The sequence below is a fragment of the Hipposideros armiger genome, unplaced genomic scaffold (assembly GCF_001890085.2).
Source record: "Hipposideros armiger isolate ML-2016 unplaced genomic scaffold, ASM189008v1 scaffold_385, whole genome shotgun sequence".
Classification (NCBI taxonomy): Eukaryota; Metazoa; Chordata; class Mammalia; order Chiroptera; family Hipposideridae; genus Hipposideros; species Hipposideros armiger.
In genome coordinates, this window is record NW_017731735.1 from 1,223,085 (window position 1) to 1,245,296 (window position 22,212).

The 22,212-nt window shown below is 47.6% G+C and overlaps 1 protein-coding gene across 3 annotated transcripts; it reads left to right on the top strand.

The window, feature by feature from the left end:
* Positions 1-2,425: 2,425 nt before the first annotated feature.
* AJUBA (ajuba LIM protein) lies at positions 2,426-12,376 on the top strand. Of its 3 annotated transcripts, none has more exons than XM_019663129.1 (8): positions 2,426-3,872; positions 6,657-6,758; positions 8,435-8,502; positions 8,626-8,688; positions 9,422-9,552; positions 9,631-9,682; positions 10,389-10,457; positions 10,612-10,891. In XM_019663129.1, the coding sequence occupies exons 1-8, from the start codon at positions 2,837-2,839 to the stop codon at positions 10,636-10,638; spliced, it is 1,548 nt and encodes a 515-aa protein (XP_019518674.1). In that variant the 5' UTR covers positions 2,426-2,836; the 3' UTR covers positions 10,639-10,891. The 3 variants fall into 3 exon arrangements, with proteins under 3 accessions (XP_019518674.1, XP_019518673.1, XP_019518675.1); XM_019663128.1 differs by lacking the exon at positions 10,612-10,891 and adding an exon at positions 10,904-12,376 and having other exon boundaries at positions 2,429-3,872; XM_019663130.1 differs by lacking the exons at positions 2,426-3,872; positions 6,657-6,758; positions 10,612-10,891 and adding exons at positions 7,379-7,662; positions 10,904-12,376.
* Positions 12,377-22,212: the final 9,836 nt, after the last annotated feature.

A 22,212-nucleotide genomic window follows, 5' to 3' on the forward strand; every position in this document is an offset into this window, starting at 1 on the left:
GGTGCAATTTTACTGCAGAACAGTTTGGGGAGGGAATGATGCTTAGAGAAGAGGCTGGAGAGGTAGAGAGACCTTGTAAAATATCTTAAAAAGAGTATAGACTTCAGTTCAAGGGCAGTGAGAAATCATTGAAACATTTTAAGGAGGGAAATAAGATGATCAGTTTTGTGTTTTAGAAGAATCACTTGAACTCAGGGTCTGAGATGGATTGGAGGGAGAAAGCCTCCACAGCAAGACTTTTGTAGTGGCTCAGGAGAGAAAAGATGGTGGCGTGACAGACACAGTGGTGATGAGAGGAGGGCAAATTTGAAAGATATTTGCAAAGCAGAATTGATAGGACTTGGTTAGATTTGAGGTTAAGGGAGAACATAAGGTTGATGTTCAGGTTATGGCTTAAGCAGCTAAGTGGTTAATGGCACCATTTATTTACTCAGGGAATGCTGGAGGAGCCAGTTTTGGGAGGCAGGGAAGGTGAGGTCAATTTAGGGTGTTGTATGCCCTTGAGACAACCAAGTGGAGATTCTAGTAGTCAGCTGAGTTTTTTAAGTCCAAGAAAGTCTGGGCCAGAGATACATATTGGGGAGTCATCTATATATATGCGCATATGTTTACCTTAAAGTCTTGGGGATGGAAAATAGAGCCTGTGAAGCTCCTGGCTCCAGTTCAGACTACAGAATGGTTACCTCCAGGTCGTGAGCACTACTGAAGCATGCCTTTAGTACACCCTTCTCCCCCCTTCACTTGTGTCCACTTCGTGATCCCCCGAAAACACAGTTGTTGATCCCAACTGTGCTCACTGTGCCACCACCGACTCCTGGATGGATGGGCCTCCTTTAATGGCTTCTCATCTTTTCATAAGATTTACTCTCCCATTCTCACCCCAAAGGAGCAAAGCTTCCAAATATTAGAGGCAGTGTGGATATTTTGGATGTAAATAATTAGAAGGAAGAATCCATGTTCTCCTTCCCCATCTGGAGAAAGCAAAGGAGGGAGAGCCTTATGATTAATTCTGAAGATGTCACTCATAAAAGTTCTGGATGCAATCTGATAGCTCCTGTTACTAATGCTTTTAGTCTTCCCTGCTTACAGCCTGATACTAAACTCTCCTCTGGATCAGAGAAAAGCTGTAGGCCTGACCAGGGAAACAGAGAGGCTGATTCTCAGGAGAGATGAGGTCAGGGAAACAATGCAGCTAGGACAAAGAAGCCGAATAGTTTGTGCCAAATTAATTTCCCAAAAGATATTAACCTCCTTTCCTTCCCCATTCCCTAAGGCTACACTAAGATTATAAAAGGTGTTCAGAATTTTGAGATGAAAATAATATGATTTGTTTGCATATAATTTTCATACTCATTTACTCATTTAAATACAAAGGAGTCATTTACCTTCTCCATCCTACTTCCTCCATCCCTTGTCCCTTATGTGGTAGCCTGGGTCAAATCAGTTGGCTGGTATTTAATTAGGTATGTTCAACTTCAGCCACCATTTCTTTTTATTATTATTGATCTTTCTAGGATGGCCAATATCAGCCTCTTTTCCTTTTCCACCCTGGTCATTTTCACCTGCTATCTCCTCTAAATGACATTTCTTTTCTTCCTCTTAATACTTATTCTTTATCACCAATCCCCCAACTAAGGGAGAGGCATTCGCTGGCCCTAAAACCAGGCCTTCTATCCCCAGTTAGCTGAAATATTTGTTAAAAATCTCATTTTCCAACACCAGGGGGTGTCTGTCTATCCCTCTACCTGTCCTAACCTGAAGGTAGAGATTAGTCCCAAACTTTTTCCTCCTTTTACATGGACACTAAAGCTCCTTCTCTCCCTAAATGGAGCTTTGAGTTCAGAAAGTGGTCTTTTTATTGCAGTTTATCTCTCATTCTCTCTAGACTTGCACAAATTGGTCTTTTTCTTAGTCTAGTCACCCTTCGGTCTCAGCATCACCCTTGATCCCCTTTGCTCGGCTCTCCCTTTCCTTTGGCTGTCTTCCACCACCTCTCTATATGGACTTCCCTGCCTTTCTGGACTCTACGTACGCGGCTCTGAAACTCTATATATCTACCTTTCTTCCTCTCCCTGTCTTCCTCTTTATGGATCTCTGTCTCACTACTTCTGCACTAGTCTCTCTCCATCTCTCCCAGTCCCTACACTAAGAACAAAGTCACGGTGTTTGCGCAGAACATGCCTCGCGTTGTCCCGTTCGGACCGCAACCTTCCACTGTGCCCCTCCGCACATTCCAACTGCAAACAAATAGTCCCCCCCCCCCAAAAAAAAACTTTTTCCTGTCCCAATTCTTGAGCGACGTAGTAGCCGCTGCCCAAACTCGCCCTCCTCTTCAGTCGGTGGATCTCCACCTCCAGGAGTTACCACCAGCTCCCGCCGCCCCCCTCAGCGTACCAGAGATCCCTGCGCAGACACCCCGTTCCTCTCTCATTTGGCGCTCCGCCCCTCCAGGAAAGTAGATCCGGCCAGGCAGACAAAAGTTTGGGAGAGGAGTTTGGTCGGTGCTGAGTGTGAGAGTGAGGGGGGCGGGGGCCGAGCAGAGTGGGGTGGCCGGGCAAGTCGACGCGTGAACAGATAGACCTGTGGACGGGACAGCCGCGGCTGTAGGCCCTTCCAGACCTGCTAAACTCCTGATGCGCGGGGGGACGCAGCCCCTCTCGCTGGGGGATGCTGTGGGATTACTGGCGCTGGGCATCCGGGCTGCCGGCTAAACCCGTCGTGTGCCTACCCTGTGCCCCTGGGGAACCGGAGTCCGGCAGCAAGGAAAGAGAAGCGGCCGCCGGGACGCTGCAGGGTGCCGGGCGGGGAGGGGGCTGGAGGCCCCAGGCCCGAGGGCATGGAGCGGTTAGGGGAGAAAGCCAGTCGCCTGCTGGAGAAATTAAGACTCTCGGACTCCGGCAGCGCTAAATTCGGCCGCAGAAAGGGTGAATCTAGCCGCTCTGGGTCTGATGGGACTCCCGGCTCGGGCAAGGGGCGCCTGAGTGGGTCGGGGGGACCTAGGAAATCAGGGCCCCGTGGAGCTACTGGGGGACCTGGGGATGAGCCGCTGGAGCCAGCCCGGGAGCAAGGGCCCCTGGACGCTGAGCGGAACCCGCGCGGCTCCTTTGAGGCGCAGCGCTATGAAGGCTCCTTTCCTGGGGGCCCACCTCCCACCCGGGCCTTGCCTCTACCTCAGTCATTGACCCCCGACTTTCGGCTGGAGACCACGGCCCCAGCCCTAAGCCCCCGCTCCAGTTTCGCCAGTAGCTCAGCCAGCGACGCGAGCAAGCCGTCCAGCCCCCGGGGCAGCCTGCTGCTGGACGGGGCGGGGGCTAGCGGAGCCGGAGGTAGCCGACCCTGCAGCAATCGTACTAGCGGCATCAGCATGGGCTACGACCAGCGCCACGGTAGTCCCCTGCCCGCTGGGCCATGCCTGTTTGGCCCACCCCTGGCCGGGGCTCCCGCGGGCTATTCCCCTGGAGGGATGCCGTCCGCCTACCCGGAGCTCCACGCTGCCTTGGACCGACTGTGCGCTCATCGGCCGGCGGGGTTCGGCTGCCAGGAAAGCCGCCACTCGTATCCCCCGGCCCTGGGCAGCCCAGGAGCTCTAGCCGGTGCTGGAGTGGGAGCGGCAGGGCCCTTGGAGAGACGAGGGGCGCAACCTGGACGACACTCGGTGACCGGCTACGGGGACTGCGCTGCGGGCGCCCGATACCAGGATGAGCTAACAGCGTTGCTGCGCCTGACCGTGGGCACCAGTGGGCGAGAGGTCGGCGCCCGCGGGGAACCCTCGGGGATTGAGCCATCGGGTCTCGAGGAGTCGCCGGGTCCGTTCGTTCCTGAGGCCCCCCGGACCCGGATGCGGGAACCGGAGGCCAGAGAGGACTACTTCGGTGAGTAAGAGAAGTGGTTTGGGACAGGAAGGGACCCGTCACCACATTCGTTCCTCACTGCCCCGACGGTCTACATTGCCGGCGCAGTGGAGTCGGAGGCGGAGACGCGCGTTAGAAAGAGGCAAGAGGGATTTCCCTTCCCACTAGATTTCAACTGGACTAGGGGCTCCTTATTCCTGCTAAATTCTAACCTCCTGATTATCTCGTGAATCCCAGTTCCCCAAGCTTAGAGCCTCGGATTTTCGCGATAGCAGGCCTCGTAGGGAGGGGACCTAGGGGCAGTGATAGCATCCCCCATCTTGCTCCCCCCTTGGCGGCGGTGCCCCAGCAGGCTTCTGCGCGCTGCGCCCCCACCCGGGCCCAGGCTCCGCCCGCAGGAATTCGGGGAATGCGCGGGGGGGTCGGGGCGGGCCGGCCGCGTGCGTGCCGGCTCCTGTCCCGTCGCTCCAGGTGCCCGCGGGCGGGGCCGGCCGCGCGGCGCTGGGCGGAGGGGTGGGGTGCGGCGGAAGGGGTTGGGGGGAGGACTGCTCCCTAACACGCGCCGAGCGGTGGCGGTGGTTGGGTAAATGGAGCCTGGGAGGGAGGATGAAGCGCCCTGGAACAGAAAGCAGGGACCCCACTGCTGGCTCGCTCCAGTCCTGCTGGCTCAGTGTGTGCGTGGGCATTTAAGCGGAGACTTGGTGGTGTCAGCTTCTAATTTCCCCATCCTCTGGAAGTCAGAACAGAAGCCATGACCACGAGGACACCATTGCCCCTGGATGGATAACAACCTTGTGTAACTGCCAGAAATCATCTGGCCTTCAGTTCTGGCCATAACTTGCCCAGAAATCTGTCTAGAATTAGCCTCTTACTTTTCTGTTGCTGTTAAGGACACCTGGGTTGAATGCTGTCTCCCACACACCATTACCTTTAAGAAGTACTGATTATGTCTCAGCTGTGGGGGGGATATTGGGGTCTTGAAATATCTTTTAGCCAAGACCCACAGGCACCACTTCATATATAAATACCAATCTGACTGTGGTAGGAAGTACAGAAAGAAGTGGAGGGCTCACCCCCAGGGCTATGGGCTTCTTCAGTTTTCCAGGTTATCTCCTTACCTTTCTCAACATCCATGTTCCTGCCCTGGATGGACCCCATCCTCTTGACCTCTAGAAATGTGAATAGAGAGGGAAACTCAGCCAGGGAGGGAAGATTGAGGAGGAGGTACAGAGATAGCAGGGCTGCAGGCCGAAAGGGCCCTGCCTGGTTCAATACAATACCACTATCCTTTTCCCTCTACCCTTAGAGAGGAAAGCCCAGAGCTGATGATGCTTTTTGGTCAAGGGAGACTAAGTAACAGGATCCTTTTTGCACTTTCCTTTTGAGGCCCAGGAGAAATGGCTGTTGGTGGAAAGAAGTCTCTTTGGTTAAGCCATCAGAGCTAAAAGGAAAAAAGAGCTCAGAAAGAGTGCAATAAAATGGCAGGAAGAACCTAGGTGTGGATACCCTGGGTTAGAGGAGGTGAGGCGGACATGCCTGAGCAGTTTACTCTTGTCTTCCCCTGATGTTCAAAGCCTCCCAAAGAAATGGCTCTGACAGGGCCCCCTGGCATGGCAAGCTTGGGGCAGATCTCCACTACCATGAGGAGGCCACATTTTGACCCCAGAGGTGAGGGCCTCTCCTCCCTGGGGGTCAGGTTGCCTCCTCTGACAGAACCCCCAGCCTAACCATACTCTCCTACTCCTGCCCCTGGTAGGGGCCTTCTTCCTTGGCGACAGCCTTGCCCAGCTGCCAGAGGGTGGGAGCAGGACAGGCCTGGGCCCATCAGTTGCTGCAGCTGCTGCACGGGCTCCCAAGCCCCTGGGCAAAGGCTGGGATGGGCCCCAACAGGCAAGGAGTGTGGCAGTGTGAGGGGGAGAGGTGGGGCAGGGTGAGGCGGGCCCGTTGGGATCTGCTCCCCAAAGACAGGCCCTTGCCCTCACTCATGGGCCTGGAATTGGGGAGTGGAGGGAGGGATGAACACACCTAGGAGAGGCTGGTGCCAAAGCCAGGTGTATGTACTTTCAGGGGAATATCCAGGAAGAGCAGTTCAGCTCTGTCCCTCCCGTGATAGAAGATGACAGGGAGACATTAGGGGTTCTGCCACCCTTCCCCCTCTTTCTGTGCAACCCTCTTGGGAACACACCCTGCATTCTCATAGCAGCCACCTCCCCTCAGGAGTCATGCTCACATGGTCCCCTCTGCACAAGGCCCGCTGCTCAGCCAGATCCTCTTTCCATCCTTGGAAGCCTGGAGGTGCGGAGCAGTGAGAAGTCATTCTGTGGCTGAATAGCAGCTCATTTTACAGATGGGGAAACAGGTCCCAGAGAGGCTTCCTGTAGGAAGTTTTTACGAGTCTGTTCCTGGGCCCGTATGGACTGGCATCTCTGACTATTTGTCCCACACAGTGCAACGGGAATCATACTTTGCCTGTTTAGTCTTTTCTCCCCAATAGAAAATGAGCATTTGAAGGCCAGGGACCATATCTTTGACTTTCCTCCAGTTTTCCATAGTATTGGGCACAGTATTTTTGCTAAGCCCAAAATTGATGCTCAGAAAATATTTGTAGATTAATCAATAAACAAGAATGGATCTGCTCAGCCAAGACCTTGCTGCATCCCATTTCTCATTATCCTCTTTTCCCAGAAGGGAGCCCATCAAAGGGAGGCTCTGACTGGTGGTCCCCTGCCACAATCAGGAAAGACCTGGAATCTGGTTTTGAGCTGGGGGAGTGGGGTGTGACACTAACATCTTCTCTCCCCTCAGGCACCTGTATCAAGTGCAACAAAGGCATCTATGGGCAAAGCAACGCCTGCCAGGCCCTGGACAGCCTCTACCACACCCAGTGCTTTGTCTGCTGCTCCTGTGGTGAGTGCTGCCCCCACACCTGGACCAGGCCTGGAGGCCTCAAGCACTCCCCACACACATACACACTCACAAGTGCCTAGGGAAACAGGAGCAGAGCTTGTGCCTCTTCATTTGCTCAGAGAGCAGCTGTCCCCACCATGTGTCTAGACTTCCATTGCTGCCCCACCTTCTCTCTTGCTCCCCTTCCCTGTGCTCTACCTGGCTCTCCCGCTCCCATTTTGGGTCTGCTTTCTGGAGTCAGTCTTCCCTCTGTTCAGCTTCTTTCCTCCCCTCTGTTTGTTCCTCCCTCTTTCTTCTGCCTCCCTGCTTGCCCAGCCTGGACTCCCGCCCAGCCCTCCAGCCTCTCTTTGGTGGGGTTTGGTCTTGGGCAGCAGAGTTGCCTGGGGCGACAGTGAAAGACTGGAATGTGGGAAGGGCAGGGGTGGGCTGGGGGAGTAGGGAGCTGTGGGGGGCGGAGAAGGGGGTTTTCTCTTGGCTGGTCAGAGTTCAGCCACCTCTCTAGAGTGCAGGCCACCGGGCCATGCCAAGCTGATGACATCACGCTCCAGGAATGCCTGCTGTTAGCTCAGGAGGCCCAAGGCCCAGGGGGGGAGGGGGACCTGTTCCCAGAGGCTTTAACTCCGCAGTCCTCCCCACTGCTTCCCCTCTCTGATTCCTTTTCTAAACCTTTAATCTCCTATCTCTGCCTGTCTGACTTTAGCACTCAGCTTTTCTCTCACTCCCCAGCCTCTGCCTGGCTCTCTTTAGGTTCATCTGTCTGTCTGTCCTTCTGTTTATAGGGCCTCTTCCGGGTGTGCCTTTTTTCCCCCCTCTCTACTCCCCTGTGTCTCATGAGTTTCTAATCAGCTTTTCTAAACCACTGGGTAGAGCTGGAAGTGGAGATTTTGATGAGAAGAGGGCAGAGGTGGGAAAATTGCCCATTCTCTGCCCTGGTCTCACTCCTCCCCCATCCATAACAATTTAGATGCCCTGGAACAGTTCCTGGGTGTTGGTTACGTGAGGAATGGCCCTGCCTTGTCTGCTCACAGAAAATCCTGGGCAGCCTCTGACCCCTCTAAGAATTGGGGAAGCAGCCTAGTGCAGCAGGAAAGGGGACCAACCAACTTTGCTCCTAAACAAAGCACTTTGTCCCCAGCAGTAACTCCAATAGGTCCTGACCTCCATAGAGCCTACCTCTGGAAGGAAACAGACAGGGCTAGATGAGCAGGATAGCTATGCTCAGGCAAAGAGCTTCCTGGGTTGAAAAGTCCCAGAGGGCAAGGCCTGTGACAATGTGATAGTCTCTATGCACATTGTACAGCACCTTGTTCAGGCTCCTTGACCATGTACTCCACCCTGTGGTTGGCTGTGCTTTCCCAGGTGGCTCCCCATGCACCAGGCACTGGAGAGGAAGGCACTCGTTTAGGGCAGGGTCATAGAAAACTTGTGGAGGCAGAAGCTGGAAGAACAGTGAGCAGAGGAGAGGGGAAGTTGGCAGTAATGAGACTAAAGCAAATTGGAATTGCATCTGTTGGGGATTTTGTGTGGAGAGGGAGGACAGACAGCAGTTAGGAGGATAAGCACTAAAGTCCAGATTTAAATGCATCGTGCAACATTGGAGATCATTGACCCCAGAGTGGGGAAGCCCTGTTCCTGGACCCAGGGATAGGCTCCAGCCCTTTCTCTGCTGCTTCTAGGGCGAACTTTGCGCTGCAAGGCTTTCTACAGTGTCAACGGCTCTGTCTACTGTGAGGAAGATTATCTGGTGAGTGAGAGGCATCCCTAGGCTTGGACTTGACTCCCATACTAGGACCCCCTTGTTGGTGGCCCACTGGGGTTCCACCCATCAGGTCATTCTCAGCTTGTAACATCCTCCCTTGGTCCCTAGTTTTCAGGGTTTCAGGAGGCAGCTGAGAAATGCTGTGTCTGTGGTCACTTGATTTTGGAGAAGGTAAGCAAAATGTCTTCAGCAGAGATGAGGCTGAGGGACTGAGGGGTGGAATCGAGGGTACTGAGAAAATGTGGCGGGGGAGGACAGCTATCACCAGATGAATCCCTTTCATCCCTTTCCTCTCAGAACAGTTACCTACAGTGGCTTTCCTCTGCCTCTGGGATTGAGTCCTGACTTCTAATCCTGCCATCCCTAGGCCTCTGTGATCTGGCTTCTCCCTAATTCTGCAGGCACAGTGTGGCTCTCCACCTGACCTCGGAGTGTGGGGTTCTGGGTCTTAATCCCCTTTCTGCTACTGGCTAGGATCAGTTGGAACTCAGTTTTCTTTTCTGTAAGAAAGAGGAATTGAGTTAGATCAGTGGGTCTCAGTCTTGGCAGCCCAGCAGATCACCTGGGAAGAAGTAAAGAGAACTACCAGTGCCTGGGTCATCATCACCAGAGACTGATGAATACTTTTGGGATGGGATCCAGGCTTTGATGGGCTTAAAAGTGCCCCGGACAATCTTATTATGTAGCCAGGGCTGAGAACCACTAGCCTGAGCGCTGTCTTAAGACCTTTTTCAGGGTTTCTGCCTCCATTTCCAGACTCCCTGGTCCCCTCAGATGCCACAGCATTGTTCTGGAAAGATAGCAGGGGGTTGGATGAGTTTCGTGGGAGCAGCAGGGAACAACATGTGTAGCTGGAGAGCCAGGACTAGAGGGAGACTGATTCTCCTCCCACTCCACGAGCCAGATCCTACAGGCAATGGGGAAGTCCTATCACCCAGGCTGCTTCCGATGCATCGTGTGCAACAAGTGCCTGGATGGCATTCCCTTCACAGTGGACTTCTCCAACCAGGTGTACTGTGTCACTGACTACCACAAGTGAGTCCACCTCTTGGGATGTTGAACTGGGCTCAGGGATTTCCCAGCCTTAGCTCATCTCTGCCCCCTCTCTTTCAGAAATTATGCTCCTAAGTGTGCAGCCTGTGGCCAACCTATCCTCCCCTCAGAGGTCAGTAAGTCTGGGTTCTCCTGCAGGGCAGCCAGTGCTGCTGCCTCTGGGGAAGGGATGGGGACACGCTGCCTGGCCTCCCTCGGGAGGTGGTGGTGCTGAGGAATGTACTCTGCGAAGATTCCCGTGTGACTCTGCTCTCAGGGTCACCGCCCTGACCCTAACATCCGGGCCTGGACATGTCTGACAGCCTCACTGGGCCCAGGCTCCATCTCTTCTCTCTCAGTCCAGAGGAAGAGACTTTCTTTTGATGTCAGGGTCACCAGATCTCAGATGTAAGGGCTGGAAAAAGGTGGGAAGAATCCTTAGGGCTGGTAGGAAGGGGTTAGAAATCATTTATGGCGTGTACTGAGGGTGTACCTAGGGAGAGAAGCCCAAAAAAAGCCAGTGGGGACCAGACCCTATTGGAACTCCTTGTCCCCACCTTAGCCTGTTTTATTTATGCTGGCTGCCCCTTTCCCTTCCCTCAGCTGCCCACACAGCTGAGACAGGTAATTAAGGTCAGAGCCCCTGGAGCCAAGGAAAGGGAGGGGAAAGTTCCAGTAAGATGTACAAAGGCCATCTGAAAGCTACAGATGATTGCAGGGAGGCTGTGGAAACCTTTGTATGATCTTCCCATTGGGGTGGGAGTGGGGCCTGGACTGGGGAGGGTGGAGTTGGGGTTGTCATGCAGCTGTCATCTCCATGGGGGTCTGCATTATTTCAGGGCTGTGAGGACATTGTGAGGGTGATATCCATGGACCGAGATTATCACTTTGAGTGCTACCACTGTGAGGTGAGTGTTGGGGGCCAGGGTTCCTGGAGGAGAATTGGAATGGGGCAGGGGAGGAGTCAAGTCCTAGAACTGCAGGAATCTATAGGGGAGGTATGGAGCATGGAACACCAGGAAGGTGCTCTGACCCTTCTCCAGTCTCTTTCTCATCCTCCAGCCACTCTCTCTGGTCCTGGTTGTTTAGTGCTTTCTGAACCTGGCTTCCCGGAGTCAAGACTCCTAAAACTATAGGGCCTCCTGATATCCGCTGGAAATGGAAGCCTGTCTCATTATTTCTGCTGTAACAGCGACACCTGGTGTCCAGCTGAGGTATTTTCTCAGGCGTCTCTTCTGGGAATCCATCCCTTCCAACCCCACCCCCTTTCTTAGAAGTCTGGTGTTGAGCAGGGCAGACTCCCAGGATGTCTGAGGGGCCTGGGCCGAGGTGAACTAGTGTCCTTCTTCCCTAGGACTGCCGGATGCAGCTGAGTGATGAGGAAGGCTGCTGCTGCTTCCCTCTGGACGGGCACTTGCTCTGCCACGGCTGTCACATACAGCGGCTCAATGCTCGACAGCCCCCTGCCAATTATATCTGAGCTGCAGTCACTGGTGCTGCCATCACCACTGTTGACAAATTCCTCTGGCCAGTGGGCCCCTCTGAGGCCAGCCGAGGCAAAGGATGTACTCTTCAGGCCTGGCAGAGAGTCCTCTGGGGACGGCCCCAAGGGCCAGAGACCCAAAGATCATGACATTCCAAATGGGTTGTGGAGGAGGAGGAGGACTTGCCTTCTTTCCACATGCGCAGCCTGTGCGGTGGCATATACTCAGGCACACACAGGCAGGTTCCTCTCTAAGGTCTGATTCTAGCCTATATCTTCCAGTATATATTTGTGTATACGTCAAGCAATGTTCTGGCTCTGGATTAGAGGGAGCGAGGACATCACGGAGCTCCTGACTCTTTTGTACTCCACACCTGGGTCATATTTGGGGTCAGCCAAGGTTCTTACCACACCACAGCATCTTATTTCTGTATCTGGATAAAGAGCTGTACCTTATTAATGAGTTATTTCTTGGCCACCTGCTCTCTATAAAGAGTAGGCGAGCTGCTCACCCCTCTGCTGGGAATGGAGACCAGCTCTGGGTGGGCCTGCTGCCTGTATTGCCTGTTTCTCAGGGACTCACATGGGCCTGGGGACACTAGCTGTGTGCCTGTAGTTGGTTCCTCTTTTCCTCAGGTGGGGGAGGAGGTAATGAGTGGGTCACTGGATGTGGAGTTGCTGGGGGAGATGTCTAGGAAGCTTCAGGCTATCCACTCTGCCTTGTGTAAGTGCACTGAGCCCTCCAGCCCAGTATATGCACCCATGGGCACGGACTCACACACACACACACACACACACACACACACACACACACACACACACCCTCCCTTCTCAGGTCACTCCTATACTTGGTTCCCTAGCACCACTCTAGAGCTGCCATCTTTCAGAGGAATCCAGGGTTATATCCACTGCAACTTCCAAACTCTGAGTTTCCGAAGAGCCAGAGGGGCAAAACACTTTGACTTGGTTCTTCTAGTAAATTTGGCTGAAATTTATTCACCTAAAGCTAGATCTCTTAAAATCAATTCATTGAGAACTTGTGTGCTTAAAGTTTCCTCCACTTAATGACCACTTTGCCAAAAGCTCCAATTCCTTTTGGGTATTTTTTTTAGCCATCTAGGTATTCTATTCTTTTTTGTCATGCTTTGGGTATTTCAAGGATTTATATCTATTCATCCAAGAATACTTCTGAGTTATCATCAACAACATAAATTTATCAAATTTGCAGCACTTCGCAAATGATGAGGTTGCTTCCTACCTTTCTGGATATCTCTTTCTATGTTATCTACTTTTCAGACACTTTTTAAAAAAGCTTAAAGTCTCTAGCAATAAATATAATTGGTACAGACATTTTGTGTATCATTTTTTGTGTTTCTTAATCTAATATTCCTTTACAAATTAAATGCCTTGAAAAAATGTAACAGAGCTCAATATGATTTTATGCTTTGTTCTAACTTCTACTTTCCTGCTGTTAAAATGCCAATATATTCTAAACAAATGAACAGGTATGTGGCATATTCAGTTGACTAACAATTTAAGGTTATACAGACAACAGCAATAAAAAGTGAAAGGGTGAATCCGCTAAATCCTTTTGAAAATGCTGCAGATTTGATAAATATTTTAGATTGTCTCTAGGTAAACTGGTTTTAAGCAAATTAATCTGATAATTTTGGATTCTTAGTCTTCATTTTCTGTCACTATAGAGTTTCATACTGGAAATGATGACGCCTAAGAACAGAAATTCCATATTTAGGGGTTATTCTAAGATGACTATGCCAGCCAACCTGGGAATTGCATAGAAGAGGGTTCTGAGTGAGAGTAGTAGTTCAGATTCATACCACTGACTGCCAGAGGAGAGAATGCACTTTGGAGGGATAAATGTACTGATATGCTAGATTACTTGTTCTACAGATGGGACTACTTCTGAACTATTATTAAATAAGTGAATACAAAGACTGTGACTGGGAAATTTTCTTACCAGGTTGCTCCAGGCCTGGGAAATCCAGAGAAGCATGTATAGCTTTATTATCCATCCCTTTGGTTCTGTCTTTACTCTTGGGGGCTTGTCCACTGTTATTCTGACTTTTTGTTTCTTACTCCGATTTTGACCTCTATCTGCTGCTGACTAGCTGATTCCTTTTAGGTCTATGCTTACCTGTCCCAGCTCTGGGGCTCCCCAAGATTTCTTCCCACTGGGTCTTTTCTCTCTTTCCTGAGGAAAAACAGTGCTGACCTCTAATGAGGACAGGCCCAGGGAAGACAGCCCCAGCACCCTGCGTCATTGGCAGGCTCCTAAGTGTACCCTGCATCGCAAGTTTCCCTTCCTCCTGTTCACTAGAAGACTGCTCATCCTTAATAGTTGTATTTAACATTTACAGTTGATAGTGAAAGATTCATAGGGTGCTGCCAAGGATAAAGCAACAGGTACACCGTGTTTGGCAACTCGCCACCTGATTTTCGTCAACAGCCACTAGGCCTGAGAAAAGGGAATTATGGATCCATTTTGTCTCTAGATTAGAGTCACAGGACAGAGGTCAGGCTTTCACAGAAGACTGGCTGTTTGCTCTGGTTCTATTTGCTAAATGCATGAATGTGTTTTATCAAGAATGAGGCTGGTGGTGGTTCTCTCTGCCTCACTCCTAAGAGATGTTACCCCTTCACCATCTGGAGCTCTCAAGGCCAGAGAAATGGTAAGATTCCATTTATAATAAAGCTGGAGACTGTCCTCAGCCAAGGAGGAAGTAGGAAAACAGCTAATTCCAGGCACAAAACCAGTTAGATGAGGATCTTGAGATTGTACCTATACAAAAGGGAATAAAAAGGGAAAGGAGACTAATAGGACTGAGATAAAAGGATTGGAAAAAAACAAGAGCTAAGGCATTTTAAATTTAATTTTGTTTTTTAGACTCATACCTCAGCTGGCCTGGGGTCATTCAGAGCCCCAATGGTGAGGCTCCACAAGGGCAAGGGTCCAACCAATCTCAGCCCTCCATCCTCTCCTCCCTTGCAGCAAGCAAGACCTAAGACTGGGTCTCTGCTGTGACAATTGCTTGTATAGGACCCTTAGAATATCCAGACTGGGCTCCAGTGGTAAAGGACTAAGGTTTGACCTTGAAAATAGGAGCAAATTGTTCCTGGAATGTGTGGATTAGACCAGTCTAACTGATGGTAGGAGAATCATCAGAGGCAAATTCTGTCCCCTGTGGGTATTATTTCACCTAAGCTTAGAAAGGGTACGGCAGACCTTTATGAAGGAAGCCAAGGTGCTATCCAAGCAGGGAGAAATGGATTAGAAGGAATATACTAAAAGGTACCCTTTAGGCTTGTATCCTAGAGACTTAGGGCCAAACAGGATGAGATTTTAGAGATAACAGTCACCTCATTTTACTGAATGGAGAAATAGAAACTGAATGATAATGGGCCTTACCCAAGGTCACACAGCTAGAAAATGACTCCAACTATGAAGACCAATGAAGAGCTATTTTTCCCTCTTCCCTTCCACCCCATCACAGGGACTCTCACAGCATAAGTAAACTGTAATGAGATAAGCACTTCATTATGATAGATATTTAGGGAAAGTTTTAGTGGGAAAGCCAGGGAATATAAGAAACAGTAATGAAAACATTGGGTGCTTACTAATGCTTTTTTTTGTTAATTAGAATTAGTGATAGCCAAAGTACCTTTAAAAGCACATTAGGAGAAGCAAAGGAAATATATTGCAGGAGAGTCCCTGCCCTTGAAGATGTCACAGTCTAGCCAGGGAGACAAATACATAAAATGCCTTGAGAAGATTACAAGCAACATGACAACAAATGCAAAGTAATTGAGTGTTACAAACAAAAGACCTGATGCTGCAAGGTACAGATGACAGGGGTGAGACTTTGTCTGGCTTAGACCTTAGATCAGAAGGTAGAGGCCCATAGGTTAAATTCTGTCCCCAAATGCATTGAGTTTGGTCTACTGGCAGTTATTTTTCATATTAATTTGAACCCTAGTTGAGGGGAAAACGCCAGTTAATAAGTATAGAAAGAATGATAGAATTTGAAAAATAGCATTTGGCAAACTTTAATAAAATTATTTATTCTTGTGTGCTCGCTTCGGCAGCACATATACTAAAATTGGAACGATACAGAGAAGATTAGCATGGCCCCTGCGCAAGGATGACACGCAAATTCGTGAAGAGTTCCATATTTTTTGTTCCCATCCCCCAATTCCCCAATTAAAATAAAAATCTTTAAAAAAATTTATTCTTGCAAAAATTATTAGTTGGTGTTAAAACCATAGGTAATTCATCCATGACTTTTCATTAGTTTATAATTGCAGAAGGACAGAAAGCTATAACAACAGTGATTCTCTATAGTTATAATCTACGCATACACTAAATGAACAATACAAGCTGTGTATTTTTCTTTTTCCATGTTATGTTTATTCTGATCATGTTTATTAAAATAATTTTTATGTTTGAAGAATCTAATAAAATTTGGCTTGCAAAAATAAAAACAAAAAAAACCATAGGTAAAATGGCTGGTGGACAACTGCACATTCATATAGTGCCAGGTAACACTATCAGCTTATAGTCTTATGGCCAGAAATGTAACTATGTTGGAGGGATCAGACTGTCACCATTTGTTTCCTGGAATGGGTCTTAGTATCACTAACCAGTAGACCAATTCTGGTGTGAGGCAAATACATAACTCAACCCAACCCAGCATATATTCTAGCTACTCCCCACAAAAAAATATTAGATGTAACTTTCAGTATACAGGAAATACTGGGGATAGAGAAACAAACTAAAGGGGCACTAGGAGGAAGCAGCTAAACAAATCTTGGGAGGTGAGGCATTTTGCAGGGCAACTGGCCAGCTCTCTTCAGCAAATCAGTGTGATTTTTTTTTTAAAGTCAAAACTGCTAGATTAAAGAGATTTAAGGTATGCAATAACAATATAATACATGGTCCTGGATTCCCTATTGGTTTAAACAAGTTGCTATAAAAGATAATTGGAGTCAACTGGAGAAATTTTAATATGGGCAGGATTAGGTGAGGTACAAATTTACTAAGATGGAAAGGTCAAAATCATTAACAAAATGCCAGTTCCAAAACCATATATACAGGGTAATCGTATTTTGTTTTTAAAATGTCTATATATTGATGAAAAAAGATCTGAAAGGATCTGCATTAAGGTGTTAACAGTGGTGATCTCTGGTGAAGATATGTTTTGTTGTTGTTGGCCTACAGTTTCCATTTTTATACAATGCATGTATACTGCCTCAGTAATAATAAGCTGTTATAAATAAAATAACTGGTTGCCAATGTTGCCAATTCAAGATATTTCACATAAAAACCTGGATATTGTATACGAAGGTCTGGGTTTCTCAGGTTTTTTTGAATAATTAGAAGGTCTGTCACCCCTGGGCATTCATTCCCACATGGCAGCAACTGATTGGAACTGAGCGATGGCTGCTCCTATATTCAGTGTCTTCTCTCAGTTTGTCACAGTCCCTATCATTCTTTCCTCTGTGCCCTTCACACATTGCTTACCTGCCTGGCTCCCACAGACATCTGAGTAAGTAACCCTTGATTTGGATGATCCTAATAGGCTCCTCATCCATAGAACCTCTTATTATTAATAAATTTGAAGGTACCAATAAATTAGTTGCCCAAGAAAAGTACCCATTCCAGAATTATCTGCTCCTGGGTTTTTAATAAGGCAACCTAGTCATGGGAAACCCAGATGTAATACTTAATCTATTTAGATACCATGGTTCCATACTATAAATTAGTTTAGCAAAATTTCTCTTTGGTAAATAGAATCTAGAAAGTATACTAAATTGCTAACTTCCTTAAGGTTTTTAATTTTTTTTTGCCATAACACCTTAATCATAGGAAGCATTTCAAAATTTACAATGTATGTTCTTCCCAAGCATGAAACTCCATCTGCCCTTTGGTCTATTTCTCCCACTGGTTCTGATACAATTTTTTTTTTTTTAAGATTTTATTGGGGAATCAGGGAAGAGGAACAGACAAGTTGCTGTCCTTTTGTTCTTCAGTCTAGTTGTGGAGGGCGTCGCTTCACTGGCCCATGTTGGGATTGTGACCAATGCGCTCTTCCAGGGTGAGGTAGTCGCTTGCCGGCCACTGGACCGCCACTCACGGTGGCTCACGGCAGCTCACGCCCATTGCCGGCTAGCCCCACTGCAGCCTATGCCGTCTCTGGTGACTCATGACAGCCTAGCTCCAGATCCAGCTGTTGTTCACCATCTTAGCTGTAGAGGGTGAGCGTCACTGGCCCTCAATGTGGGATCCGAACCGCAGCCCTGTTGCTCACAGGTGGTGCTCCCAAGCGAGCTCTTAACCAGCTGAGCCACTCGGCGGGCCCCTGATACAATTTTTTTTTTTTTTAAGATTTTATTGGGGATGGGCGGGCCGAGTGGCGCGATAGTTAAGAACTGGCTTGGGACGCCAGAGAGCCCCGGTTCGGATCCCACATATGAGGGCCAGTGACACTGCCCTCTGCAGCTAACATGCTGAACAACAGCTCGACCTGGAGCTGGGCTGCCGTGAGTCACTCACGATGGCATAGGCTGCAGCCCCTGTGGCAGTGGGTTGCCGTGTGTAGCCAGCAGCCAGCGTGAGCGGCTGTCCAGAAGCCGGCGACTGATCTGCCTCGCTGGGGAAGAGCCAATGATGGTGCCAACTTGGGCCAGTGAAGCAACGTCCTCCACAACTAGACTGAAGAACAAAAGGACAGCAACTTGTCTGTTCCCCTTCCCCCAATTCCCCAGCACTGTTCCCATCCCCCCAATTCCCCAATAAAAAAATCTTAAAAAAAAAAAAGATTTTATTGGGAAATTGTGAGGAGAACAGCATTGGGGAATTGGGGAAGGGGAACAGACAGGTAGACAAATTCCTGGGGGGGTTTTTGGTTGTTTTTTTGTTCTTCAGTCTAGTTGTGGAGGACGTGGCTTCACTGGCCCATGTTGGTATGATTATTGCACTCTTCTCAGGTGAGGCAATCGGTCGCTGGTCATTGGTCGGTCGCTCACAGCGGCTGCCGGCCACTCATGCTGGCTGCCAGCCACTCACGTAGCTCACAGCAGCCTACTGCAGCCCTGCTGCAGCCTACGCTGTCGCCGGGGCGGCTCACAGCAGCCCAGCTCCAGGTCGAGCTATTGTTCATCATCTTAGCTGTAGAGGGCGAGCGTCACTGGCCCTCAATGTGGGATCCAAACCGCAGCCCTGCTGCTCAGCGCTGGTGATCCCAAGCAAGCTCTTAACCAGCTGAGCCACTCGGCTGGCCCCTGACACAATTTTTAAAGGAGAAAATCTCTTTCATATGCAATTCAGTATAAGACAGTGTTGCCATCAGTTTAAAATGCAAGGAACTACTTTTATCAGCCTGGCACACAATTTCACATTATAGCCATACACTCAGTTGTTTAACAGGAACTGCATACCTTGTGCTTCATATCTAGCTTTTCAAAATGATACTAGTCTTCTGAATCAATTTCCTTTACTGTCTCATATTCCTTTGGTAAAGATTGTTCCAATCTGTCCCATTTTTGTAGCCAAATTTCTCAGCTTTTCTTTAAGATCCAAAATTTCCTATTGAGACTTGTTTATATCCTAGTTCACAATAGTGTCTCAAAGTAAAATCAGGCTCATTCCAGATTGTACAACAAAAGTTTCTATGAACAGACAAGCAACCCTTGAAGCCACAGGGGCTGGGTTTGCAGTTCCTTTGGAAGGGTTAAGTAATTGCAAAAATGGCACATTTATGAACATTTGTTCTAAAATTTTCATTTGATGTCATAGGTTGATTACATACATTTTATCCACTTGTTTTCTCCTTAAATCATGTACTTACAATGGGCATGAAATTTTCTAGCTTAATCATCAATAGTTGTGGCTCTGAATACCTTCATTTTCCAGTGAAAATACCCTTGAAAATTCCACCCTTGAAAATAATAATAAGATCTCTTGACTGCCTCTAAATTTTTTATTCCTGGAACTAGTTTCTAGGTACAAAATACCATAATATATTCTTGCTACTTGTCTTCAGATACTTTCAACATGGTATAGTTCTTTTTTTTTTTAATTTTCTAAATAATCACATAGTTAAGTGTGGTTCCACAGTCTAATGGCTTATTTAATGTCCTACCTTTGAAACTGGTTATTTAAACCCAAGTTTTCAGTGTGAGAACATATTCTACTCACGAATTTTCATTAGTTTGATAAATAGAATACTAAATACTCACCTGAAATCTCTAGCTTTGGAGCATCATTTTATTTCCTGGCTAAAGTGTGAGAGGCAGTCCCTGCAATGTTCTCAGCAAATCTCCATTCTTCTCTGTAATTCTAAACAATGCAGCAAAGGAATGCCCAAATCTGAAAAGTGAAGTAGACTTTTTCTCAGACTCCCATTTACATTTATCTTCAAGTTAAAAACATATATATGAATTCTTTAAATACTTGATCAAGAGCAATGTCAAGAAAGCAGAGCTAGATTGTGGGCAGGAGTTATGCCTAATTTATCTTCTACATACCTCCTCCCCCCACCAGAGTCTAGGAATACTTGAACATGTTCTTGGCTTTATCATTAAAGAACATTTAAGGAGTGTTGTATTTTGCATACAACATAGCATGAGATGAACAACACTGATGAAGAGACAGGCTTATAAAGGCCAAGCATTCCACAGACAAACAAAATTATACTAGGTATTAGCACTGTGGGGGTGGTCAGAAATTCATTCTTTCAAGTAAGTGCCCCTGTAACCAAGCACTGAAATAAGTAACTTGGGGTCATTAAAGAAGCACCTCCTTAAATAAAAATCCAAACAAATTAAGGTTTTAAAAAGGATTCTGTACTATTTATCAGCAATAAAGACATACACTAAAAAAATGAATTGATATTATCAACAACATATATGAATCTCCAAATTAATTATGCTGAGTGAAAGAAGCCAAAAAGGAGTACATCTTTATTTGATTCCATTTATATAAAATTCTAGAAAGTGCAAACAAATCTATAGTGACAGAAAGCAGATCAGTGGATGGGAGGGGCCAGAGAGAGGAATTACAATGGGGATGTGAACACTTACAAAGTGAACACTTAGGGGATGATGCATATGTTCACTATCTTGATTGTGGTAATGGTTTCACAGATATATAGTTATGTTAAAACTTAATGAACTGTATACTTTAAGTATTGTATGCCAAAATATCTCAATAAAGCTGTTTTTTTAAAAAATCCAGTACAAAAAGTGGGGTGAGTAGGAATGGGGAGAAAGAGAATGAATTCTAGGGCCTATCTTGCAATTCTTTTTTGCTCAGGGACAACAGATGGTGTCTGATTGTAAGATCCTGTCTCAGCATTTTGCTGCAGTTTTAACTGCCAGAATGGTCTATCAGCTCAGCTCTCTAGTCTTACATAGAACTGGCCTATTAAGTCTATCATTTCAGCTGGTCCAGTCTCCTTTCAGACCCAGAATGCAACTTGGACTCCCCTTCTCTGCCTCCACTTGCTGGGATGTTTCTTCCATTCAAAATGATCCAAATTTTCTCTCCTTTTAGGCCCAGCTAAGATAAGATTTATTTTGTAGTTTTTCCTATCCATTCCTGCAGGAAGAATTCTGTACCTTCTTGGAGTTTTTATAATCTAAATTGCACTTTTGACACCTTTTTTGCTGCTTTGTATTATTTGCTTTTCATGTGCATGTCTTATTTTCTCAACTAGATTATGAACTTTTTCAGGTCTGGGACTGGGTCATATTTATCTTTGTGTCTCTCCCAAGGCACTTAATAAGTGCTTAATAAGTGTCAATTTTAAAACACCTCAGTTTGATTGTCTTTCCAAAGTACTTTCTCAGCCATTATCTCATTTGATCATTACATCAACACTATGAGATTGGAGGAGCTAAAAATATGTATTTCCTCCTTTTGACAGATAAGGAGCCTGCAGCCCAAGGTCATACAGTTTGTCAGAGACAGAGAGGGAACAGGTAGTTGCATATGAAAGTTTGATCCAATTCAAGGCTTCCCACGGCTCTTCTCTCTACCCTCCTACCTGAAGACAAGCCATTGCACCCTTCACCTCCTCATTCCCCAAGTACTTTAGAGCTACTTAGCCAAAGCTTTGTAGCACCATATTAGAAAAGTTGACAAATATAAGACTGAAATTTCAATAGATTCCTGATCAGCTCTGAGTCACCAAAACATGTTTGCTACTTTTTCCAAGTGCCATTTGTTAGGGACATTATGCTTGATATTCAATGATGAGAAAGCATAAATGATTTTTAAAAGCCTTTGAAAATGACAGTACTTTAATATTAAGCATGAAGGGTGGCAGCTGATGAGATGACCAAGGATATAAAATTTCTGCACTGGATCACACTATTCCTCTATGTATTGTTAGAATAATTCTCTAGTTGGCACTAAAAAAAGGTTAAACTCTACCACTCAGCACACCTAGCCTGAGATTCCTTCCCTACCAACCCAGACTATCAGCTTCTTCTCTGATGCAAGAGATTTGATAAACTTGGTGCAATTTACTTAGCATCAAATATTATTTTTGAAATAATTCTAATGAATAGATTCCAGTCAACTTTGAAAAGAGGATGGAGGCGGGGGCCAGCCGAGTAGCTTAGTTGGTTAAGAGCTCACTCAAGAGTTTGAGCTCTGAGCAACAGCGAGCGGTTCCATGCCTGACCTGAGCTGAGCTGCCAACAGGTGGCAGGATGGCTCAGCTAAAAAAAAAAAAAAAAGAGGATGGAGCTGGGGTTTAAGACAGAGAGGTGGAGGGACCCCCTTGAGAGTAACAATAAACTTTGGTCCAAGTCCATAGCCAACCAGAGGTCAAGCCCATGAAGGAAGTTAGGGGATTTGTCCCCCACCTCCCATCATTGTCTTCTCTCCCTCCAACCTCCTGCTGGGCTCTCCCATTGGCAGAAACCAATCAGGGAATATGGGAACCCTGAAGTCCCTACAGATAGTCCTTACTGGCTGCAAATGGTGTTGAATGTGGATCTGATGGTCAAATGGAAGACATGCAGTTCATTGGTCTAGGGCTAGGCAGGTGACTCAGTGTGGCCAGTGAGATATATTGGGAGTCTGCCGGAGTCCTTCTGGGAAAGATCCCCACCCCCCACCCCGTACTGTTATAGGAAGAAAGCGCTTCTTCCGT

Coding starts and splice junctions, on each gene's coding strand:
- AJUBA (XM_019663128.1), top strand. CDS start 2,837: ATGGAGCGGTTAGGGGAGAAAGCCAGTCGCCTGCTGGAGAAATTAAGA. Junction 8,503..8,625: donor ACTGTGAGGAAGATTATCTG/GTGAGTGAGAGG, acceptor CTTGGTCCCTAG/TTTTCAGGGTTTCAGGAGGC. Junction 9,683..10,388: donor AACCTATCCTCCCCTCAGAG/GTCAGTAAGTCT, acceptor GCATTATTTCAG/GGCTGTGAGGACATTGTGAG.